The sequence below is a fragment of the Eurypyga helias genome, unplaced genomic scaffold, assembly GCF_000690775.1.
Source record: "Eurypyga helias isolate BGI_N326 unplaced genomic scaffold, ASM69077v1 scaffold34408, whole genome shotgun sequence".
In the NCBI taxonomy this organism is placed as follows: Eukaryota; Metazoa; Chordata; class Aves; order Eurypygiformes; family Eurypygidae; genus Eurypyga; species Eurypyga helias.
In genome coordinates this window covers 17106-26686 of record NW_010269508.1, presented here as the reverse complement: position 1 = coordinate 26686, position 9581 = coordinate 17106, and the positions used below count along the sequence as shown (strand labels likewise).

At 53.6% G+C, this 9581-nt stretch overlaps 1 protein-coding gene across 1 annotated transcript in view; it reads left to right on the top strand.

The window, feature by feature from the left end:
- Positions 1–280: 280 nt before the first annotated feature.
- Positions 281–9581, top strand: part of NPLOC4 (nuclear protein localization 4 homolog (S. cerevisiae)) — a gene marked incomplete at both ends in the record, with an annotated part of 26062 nt that continues 16761 nt past the window's right edge. The window contains 7 exons of the mRNA XM_010158131.1: positions 281–361; positions 3033–3145; positions 3971–4150; positions 6281–6329; positions 7096–7190; positions 8561–8684; positions 9261–9440. Coding sequence (XP_010156433.1) covers positions 281–361; positions 3033–3145; positions 3971–4150; positions 6281–6329; positions 7096–7190; positions 8561–8684; positions 9261–9440 — 822 coding nt within the window. The remainder of the gene's footprint in view (positions 362–3032; positions 3146–3970; positions 4151–6280; positions 6330–7095; positions 7191–8560; positions 8685–9260; positions 9441–9581) is intronic.

The window sequence follows — 9581 nt, the reverse complement described above, 5'->3', positions numbered from 1 at the left end:
CAGAGCGTTGACAAAAAAAAAGAAAGCAGCGTTAGCGTGTTCCACCGTGCCAGCGTCTTGCTGTGCCTCCCGCATTGGCGTAATTCATCCGCAGCCTGCAGACCTCGGCCCGGTGCTGCCCTACAAGGAGATCGCTTCCTCGTGTGCTCGCACGCCCTTGGCCTTAAAAGCAGGAGGGAGGAGCAGTGGGGATGGTGGGTGAAACGTGGCGTCAGGCTGCCAGCACAGGGTGGGCTCCATCGCCCGGTCACTAACTCGGGTTGTCTTCTTAACCCCGCAGATAATCCGCGTGCAGTCGCCGGAAGGGGTGAAGCGCATCACGGCTACCAAGCGAGAAACGGTGGCGACGTTCCTCAAGAAGGTATCCCTGCGCCTCTGCTTCCCCTTTCCCACTCGCCTGCGGGACAAGGCAGGGCTCCAGCGGCTCGGCCTGCGTGGATGCTCTCTCCCGTGGGAGATGCGCCCTTCGCCTCGCTGGGCAAATGCGCTGACGGCAGTGAGGATCGGTGTGCCCGCTGGAAAACGGCTTTTTTTTGGTGTAGCCAAAACCCCGTTTTCTCATTGCTGTTCCAGGGGGAAAATAACTAAATTTAAGAAGGAAACTTATTCAGCTTTTCAGTTGGAGTTCACTGGGGTGGGAGCTTTCCCAGCACGGGGGGAGATGCATACGATTTAGTGTTCTCCCAGAGAAAATGCAGCTGCGGAAGCACAGAGGGACGAGAAAGCTGTGCTTGCTCTTGGAAGTTGGGAGAGTGTAAAGGGGCTCCTGGGAGGTCACAGGGGGATGCCAGCAGCCCCCCATGTCCCTCCTTTCAGCACCCTGCCATCCTATCCAATGGGAAAGCTGTTGGATAATTGCTGCCTGGCCTCCTCAGACACGATCCCGCCCAACTCGGCTGCTTGACTTGCGCTTTGAATATCATTTGAACGTGTTTGGTGTGCCGCTGGTTTGCTGGTGTAGTTTTGGGGAGAGCGAGGATTAAGGCGAGATCTTAAGGTGCCGTGGGAGGCTGTGGAGTCTCCTGGGAAAGGTTTCCGCCCTGGGGTGAGGAGAACACACTGAGTGTTGGTGTTTTCAGATCTGGAGTTGGCTGCAGTTTGTTCTTTGGTCTGAGGCAGCTGCTCCGTGTTTAGTTTGCTGTTGCAGAGTGAGCAGTTCTCCATTTCCTTCCCTCCTGGAACTCCTCTGTCACCTGGAACTCTCAGATTAGGATTTCTTTACTTGGTAAGAGGAGTACTTTGTGTTCCCGTGCCTGAAGGGCCATTCTTTCAGCCGGCTAGATTTCCTTTCCCCCTGCAAGGGAGAAGGAGAGCGGGCTGAAACCTTCTGCTGTTTGAGTCACTTTGAAGCTTGGGCCCAGACCGTGACGGCAATTCCCACCTGAGCAAGCGAAAATCCGGATGGATTTCAGGGCTGGGTCAGAGGAACCCACTGCAAACTGTCTCACCCGAGGGGGAAAAAAGCACCTTGCTTTTAAAATCTCTGGAACCTGTGCAAAACGAGCCGCTGGCTTTCAAGGGCTCATATTACCCAGGGCGGTGCGGAACGATCGTGCTTGCAGCCACTTACCATCGGTGCTCACTGCAGTTGCCTCATGATCCGGGGAAAGCTGTATCCTCTTGCTGAGCTGAACGCAGGAAACGTTGGCATTTCTTCCCTAGTTTGGGCTTAGTTGAAAGAGAAAAGGTGCAGACGTTACCGCCAGAGCTCGGTGTGTGTTAATAGCGGCGCCTTTTAATGCTGACGTGTTGATCCCTGTGGTGGGTTTCGTGTTTAGCTGGATTGCTGGAAAGAAAGAGGCATCAGATCGCTCCGTCGTGTTTGCAGTTAACTCACGTCTCCTCCCTGACGACTCCGGGGAAGCTGCAAAAGAAAACACGTGTCAGAGTGGTAAAGGCCTCGAAAATCGTGGTTCTGTGTCTTTTACAGCGCACCCAGAGTACTGAAAAGGGAAACTTCCAGGTGTGGTCAGGTTAGAATCGAGTTAAGAGCTAACTCGAGCCTCTTGGTAATGTATCGTGGGATTTGTGTGTCCTCCTCCAAAACTGAAGGCCGAGGCCTGAAGCGCTAACATTCAGCGGGGGCGGGAGACGAGCCGTTTGGAGGTCGTGCTGCCAGGCAAACGGCGGATCGCTCGCTGCTGCAGATCGCAGCGAAGCTGGAGGTAGAGGAACTGCTTTCCCTGGCTTGGCTCGTGCCACGGTTGGGCCTGTGGCTTGTTAGGTTTGCCTTGCGTGCAGTCGCTGTCTCGGAGCCCTGCCGAAGCCACGGAGAGAGGTACGGAATAAAAATTAAGGCTGTTGACTTAAGAATTTGGGGAGGAGCTTGGCACCTCTAGAAACGTTCAACGCCGCTTTCAAACTAATGATGTTTTTAAGTGGCCAAATGTGAAAATTGCTATTGCTGTGACGAGGCGTTGGACTGACAGAGCAAAGCAGCCTTGAAGTGAACTCCCGAGAGGATGAGCAGGGAGAAGGCCTGCCTGGGGACTGGGAGGTGGGTTGTGAGGGGAAGAGGCAGAGAAACAGGAGAAGAGACAGAGGTAGAGAGGCGGAAAGTAGAACAGCAGAAAGAGCTCGTGTGAAACTCACGTTGCAACTGGTAGGCGAGAGTGGAGCTGAGGGCAGAGGAGCCTCGGAGGTGGAGATCTGGACTGAGGAATTCAGCCCACGGGAAGATGAGAATGCCTTGGCTGGTGTGCACTGGCGAGGCCGGAGCGAGAGAATTGGGATTGTGGAGAGGGTAGCGTCCCCCCTGTAGTCATGGCAGCGCTTGCCTGGAGTCAGATAAAATACTGTGCTTGTGTTGTGAGGCACATACTCTTTTTAAGTTGCTTTTTAAATAAACTGCTGGTGTTGCTGAGTGTCCCTGTTTTCCTCTGTTATCCCGTGCTCTTCAGGAAAGCGGGTGAGTTCAGCTGGAGCTTTGCCATAGGAGTTCCCAGGGCTTAGCGCTTGCTCTCAGCAGCTTTCAGCATCCGACCCGGGGCATCAGATATCTTCAACCTTGTCATTCTTCTCTCTCTTTTCAGGTTGCAAAAGAATTTGGTTTCAGGAATAATGGGTTTTCTGTCTACACCAATAGAAACAGGACGGGAGAGATCACAGCGTCGCAAAACAAATCCCTCAACTTACTGAAAATCAAGTGAGTCCTGACAGCGAGTGCTCTGGGGGACGGGGGGGACACTTCGTACGACTGGGCACCTCTTCTCCGCCCTCCGCACTGGGCAGCAGCGGGCAGCATGTTACAGCAGCCCTAAGCTGTCACTCGCCGACTGCTCGAAGCGCCAAGCTGGGTTGGCGTGGGGCTGACCAAACTGACGACGTGCGAGGCCGTGGCAGCCGTTTCTTAGGCTGCTTCTCGCGTTGTGTGTGTTTGTGGTGGTGGGGCAGCACCTGTTTGCTCGTGTACAGCCTGCAGCGAGCTCCCTCGCCCCAGCTTTCGCTCGTGCCATCCTTTATTTCTCCATCAGTGCCAGCGCCTGTGCAGGAGCCGGAGTTCTGCCTCCCGTAGCCAGGTGCCTGGGGAGATCAGAGGTGCCAAACGGTGCTGGCGCTTCGCATGTGGTTGGGAAAGTCTTAATTCTGTCCGTGTCAGGGGTAACGTTACGCTCTCTAAAAATACAAAAGCTGTTATCGCTGTGTGCAGCTCGTGGCTTGAGTATGTTGGCGCTGGCAGCTGCCTTGGGAATGCTGTGACTTGAGGAATCCACACTGGTCCTTTTCCCTGCGGAATTCTTGCTTCACTCCTTTTGCCTTTTCCGTCGTCTTGGTCTTGTTTCCTGATAGAAAGATCCGCATTGATTCTGCCAAGGACCTAAGCAGCAGAACGAGGTGACTGATGGAACGGCTTCGCACCAACACATTTGCTGGACTGTTCGTAGCTTGTGACAAACTACACGCTCCCGCGGGAGGTTTGTTACCCAGAAGCAATCACTGATCACCCTGTGTTGGTTTTTAACACCCCTAGGCACGGCGATATGCTGTTTCTCTACCCGTCGAGCCCAGCTGGCTCCTCCTCAGAGACCATGGACACCTCTATCTCCCAAAGCTTGCGGTCTGCGGGGGCCCCCCAGGTCGTGGAAGATGAGATCGACCAGTATTTGATCAAACAAGATGGGAAGATTTACCGGAATCGAGACCAGCAGCTGTAAGTATGGGTGGACCGGGTTTGTGCCGATGCATCTGTGCCTCACCGGAGCTTGTAACGTCTTGCCTGAAACCAGTTCCAGGAAGTTTGCTATGGGAACTGCCCCTGGAGCCACTGCTCCATCCCTCGCTGCCTTTGAAACATTCACGAGGGAAAACAGCCTTTGCCATTGTCCTGGGAGGTTAAATCGAGCTCTGGTGAGCCGAGGAAGGAAGCAGATACCAAAATCCCAGGGTCTTTGCCAGGAAGGACTCATTGTTCTGATCAAGGTGGCCCCTGCCATGGGACTTACCGTGTATTTTGTGCTCCTAAAACATCTGGAGCTCTGGGGATTAAGCGAAGGCTTTGAATTTTTCCCCAGCGTGTCCCGGCACCCGGTGCTGCGTAGAAATCCGAGGTTATGCTCTGCGTGTGGCGGATTGCTTAACAGGGGGCACGGACGCGGTCTCAGTAACTAGCACCCCGTTGTTTGGGTCCCGAGGGGACTGGTGGGATGGGTCTCCGTGGCGGGAGAGCTGCGGATGGGGAGCTGTGTTTTCAGCCGGCGTTGCTGCCTCGGCATCGCCCAGCCAGCAGCGGGGTGAGCATCGAGGTCATCTCCTAAATCACTGTTGGCACCTCTGCGGGCAGAGACCCAGGCCCTGTCACCTTTTCTGGCTCTCCCTGCTTGGGCAGAGCCGACGCAGCCCCGTCACCATCCTCGGCACCGCGATGGCCGTGTGGCACCTCGCTAGGTTGGCCCAGGCAGGAGCACTGCGTCTTCCGCTCCAGCCACTCCTCAGACAGGAAAACCACAAAAGCAAAGGGAATGAGTGGAAATATCCAACAGTAGAGACGTGGAGGTGGGATTTGGGTCTCGGTTTCCTCTCCCTCTCGTGCCTTTCTAACCTTTCTGTGAGACCAGGGAGTCCGTTTTGCCCACAGAAATGCATCCAGGTCTCACTTTGCCTAAACTCAGTTGGCTCCGGATGCCTGTACTGGTTGTTGGCCTGGGGCTGGACCCCTCTGCAAAGTAACTTCTGATAGGGCTTGAGGGAAAATGTTGGAGGCAACGAGGAATTCTTCTCTGAACCAGACTAGCTCGCCCTTTCCCGTTGTTTTCTTCCATATGGTTTATCTTCAGCGCCGAGGAAGTTTGGAGAGACGTTGCCTTTACGTGGCAAACCCTATCTAACCCTTTTTTTTGGGCCGATGACAGATGAGGGAAATGTCACGTTACTGAAACAATAAAGGCCAAACTCAACCGCTCTGTGGCAAAAACATCGTCTCGAGCGCATTTTTCCAAAGGATAAAGGAAGGTATTGTTCTTAGTAGGGAGCCAAAGCTCAAGGGGTGGGTGTTGATGATAAAAAGAGTGTGTCTGGGCTTGTTCCTGTATTTGTGAGTGCACATCAGTCTGAACGGGAAGGGATGCTGGCGCTCGCCGAGTGCATTAGCAGCCTCTCGTGGGCCTTAATGTACGTTTTCTGCCACGATACTTTGCTCAAAGCGATGCTGCAACTGGATCCTGTCCGTGTGGGCTTTGTGTGCGCCTCTCTAGAGGCCTGCCGTTGAGAACTAGCACTGACCTAGAGGTGGGGGGCGATTTTTGGGGTTGTTTTGGGGGTTATTTTAACAGCGATCACCTCAAAAGGAGATGTTTTCCCCTCTGGTGTGTGGGTTTACCCAGCGTGTCTTTATCTGTCCGATAAACACACGCTTTTCTGTTTGTTCCAGACCATCCTCTAGTGACTGATAAAGGCTGAATGTTTTGCTTTGTCTTTTTTTTGTTAAAACCACACCGGCCAACCCTGTGGCGTAGATTTCAAATCCTTGAAGCGCGATGCCAGCGCCGGCTTGGACGAAGTGGAGGGGCTGTGAGCCGGCGGGGGTTCGCGTGGCTGTGCGGAGGGCAGAGCCAGCGACGTTTGCGACGCGGGCGGGTTTCATCGTGACCCGGGGAGTCACAGATTTAAGCTCTTGCTGTGAAATTACCTTGTGGTGATCCCTCTGTAACGTTCCGCAGGAGGTGGAGAGTTTCTCTGTGATTGTACAGATCTTCCACACCCAAATTACCAGCCTGGAGCAACTTTTCCAGCCTGGCTTTGCCATTATTAAATAAGGCTTAACGCCGCTTCTCTTTCTGCCTAGGTGTCGCCACGGCCCCTTGGGTAAATGTGTGCACTGTGTGCCGCTGGAGGTAAGAGCCCCGGGAAGTCGCTCGAGATGCGTGTGTCCTCTTGGATTCGGTTGCTTCCGAGGATGAAGGCTTTCCCTCTGGCAGTGCCAGCGCGGAGATGGCAGCCCTGTGTCAGAATCCTGCTGGGTGCTGTCAGAGCTGCCGGCTCACAGCCAGCATTCGCCTCCAGGCATTGTGACCCGGGGTTTGTCCTGGGTGACCCTCTGGTTTTCCGCTTTAACAGAAAGCGCTGTAGAAAAACTCCCCCTTTTCCTCCCTCTCCGCTTTTGCCTGGATCTTCCTTCATCCCCTGCCTCGTGCATCCCAGCACTTCCCAGCTTAACCACGTATTACTGGGAAGGGGGGCAGCCTCGGTAACGCCCACAAACGTGCTAAACTGCGTAATTCGTGGCACGAAGCAGCGATCCCTCAATGGTCGCTGTTTCCCGGCCGTGCGCTCTGGAAGTTCCTTGGCCTCCTCGGAGCAGCTGGGCTTTTTTTGTTTGGCGTGACTTGCTGGAAGGGAAAAAGCGTTTTGCCTTTGAGGCTCCTTCTGATTCTTGGAGCCGGACTGTTAGAGAAGCGGGAGGCGATAATAAAACTGGCTGTTGTCAAGCCCTGCTGTTTCTACCACGGTAGTAGCTGCCTCGAAAATAAGCCTAAATTGAGATTGTTTCCACATTGGGAGCCAGTGGGGTTGGCTCTAGAACATCCGTTGGTTTAGCGACCGGTGTTTTTAGCAGACAGGTGTCTGACCTGCCTTTTCTTTGTGTGGTGTTTTTGGCAGCCGTTTGATGAGGATTATTTAAACCATCTGGAACCTCCTGTGAAGCATATGTCGTTCCATGCCTACATCAGGAAGCTGACCGGAGGGGCAGACAAGTAAGGAAATCTCTCGTGTTTTGTTTAAGGGAATCTACTTGGAGCTTCTTTTTTAAATAAAACGGACGGACGGATCTCGCCGGCTCTGTTGAAATGCAAACAGAGGAGGAAACACCTTAAAAAAGAGAAAAGAAAAGGGAGGGGAAAAAAAATTAACTCTGTCCCCTTTCTTTTTGCTGTGGCAATGTAATTGCTTCCAGGAAACACTGCTGATGGAGGGAAAAGGGCAGATGGAAGGAAAGAGGTTCCCTAAGTGGACCTGGGGAGATTTTATTCACCAACAAGAAAGCTGGGGGGGACTTTTCCCAAGGGCAGGGAGTGACAGGACAAGGGGTGACGGGTTTAAACAGAAAGAGAGAGATTGGGATGGGACATCAGGAAGGAATTCTTCCTGCAGAGGGTGGGGAGCACTGGGACAGGTTGCCCAGAGAAGCTGTGGATGCCCCATCCCTGGGAGTGTCCAAGGCCAGGCTGGATGAGGCTTGGAGCAACCTGGGCTATGGAAGGTGTCCCTGCCTGTGGCAGGGAGTGGGGCTGGGGGGGCTTTAAGGGGCTTTCAACCCAAACCAGTCTGGGATTCTATGATCTTTTCTTACTTACAATTGTCAACAGTGCAGAAGGATGAGCCTGACGTTACCCAGGGTCTGGTTCTGCACATGTTGCACATGTTAGAAAAACCCTTTTTTGTTGTGGTTCTGTATTTACCACCCGCTACCTGGAACATAAGGCATCCTGCCCCGTGGCGGGGCGGAGGATGCTGTGTTAACACAGGCCAGAAAAGTGCTGAGCAGGGAGGGGCTGCTGAGAGAAGCATGTTTTTCTGCCATGCTGTGGCACACACGGTCAGTGAAGGATCTCAAATCCCCTTCGGTGATGTTCTGAAATGCAGCTCCTCTACGTAAATTAAACAGAGGTGTAACCTTCCCTCTCCTATTCCTAAATTCCATTGGGATGTTTATTAATGGATGTGAGATGCAGCTTGGTCCGAGGGAACTTCCCTTTGCAGGGAGCCTTGCGCGCATGAGAGGAGCTGTGATTTGCACTGGCAGTACAATCTTACTTCTCACGTGCCACAGAAATTATTTAAGCAGGGTCCAGGGAGTTTTCTGTCTCTGCTCTTGCTCCAGTACCCGCTCAGGAGCTGGGCCAGGGACCACACGTTGTCCTCTTGACCTCCCATGCTGTGCAGGCAACAGAGGTTACTTGGGGACTGCAGGAGCAGAGCGTTCCCCGTGGGAGTTTGTGGTTTGAAAAAACAAAACGTTGGTGCTACCTGCCTCCTCTCCGATATTTCTAGCCCCTTGCTTTTTATTTTGAGACCCAAAAGCATTTACTGTGGTCGCAGCTGCCTTCTGTGTCCCTTCTCGCAGGGGGAAGTTCGTTGCCCTGGAGAACATCAGCTGTAAGATCAAATCAGGCTGTGAAGGGCACCCTCCTTGGCCAGAAGGGATTTGCACCAAGTGCCAACCCAGTGCCATCACTCTCAATAGACAGGTGAGACGGAGCGCACAGGAGCCCTCACAGCCGAGAGGGACTTTAATTTGGGAGACGTGGCTTCAGAACAGTCAGCTTGGAGCAAGAAGCCCTTGCGTATGGGCGGTTGGCGAGGAAACAGCCATTAAGGTCTCCGGCCCTTGTGGAAAAAGACTCCAAAATGTATCTGGGTCAGCAGTTTCCTCTTAATGAGGAGGGCATTGAGCTGGCACCGCTAGCGATGAATCTCCACTCTTTTTTCCTCACGGGATCCAAGAGGCCACCCACCGTTTCTTGTTTCCTCTTAAATTTCAGTCTCTTTTTAGTTGCAAAAGCTCCTGGGGCGCTGGGAAAGAGGCCAAGCTAGCGGGGTGCTGGGGCTGCTCCCCCACGCTCCAGCTTGTGGTGGGGGGTTGCTGGGCAGGTGCTGAAAGGCAAAGCTGCAGCAGAGGGGAGCCGGAGGGAGCCGGCTAGCTTCCCAAATCCCTGCTCCGGCTGAGAAAGGGGGGTGTCCTAGGCAACTGGGAAGGTATCAGCGGTCGGCAAACTGAACGGACCTAGTCGAGGATGGCCTGACGCTTGGACTTTGTCGAACAGAAATACAGGCATGTTGACAACATCATGTTTGAGAACCACACAATTGCAGATCGCTTCCTCGACTTCTGGCGGAAGACAGGAAACCAACACCTGGGGTATCTCTACGGCCGGTACACAGAGCACAAAGACATCCCGCTGGGGATCCGGGCAGAGGTTGCTGCCATCTACGAACCCCCACAGGTAAAAGCTGGGGGCTGCGGCTTATAAAGATGATCGGGGGATGCGGAAACCCTTGGGGAAACCTCATGCTGTATTTCCCGTGGCAGTTCTGTAAGGAAAACAGTCCCGAGAAAAAGATGATGTGGTGTGTGAAAGGGCAGA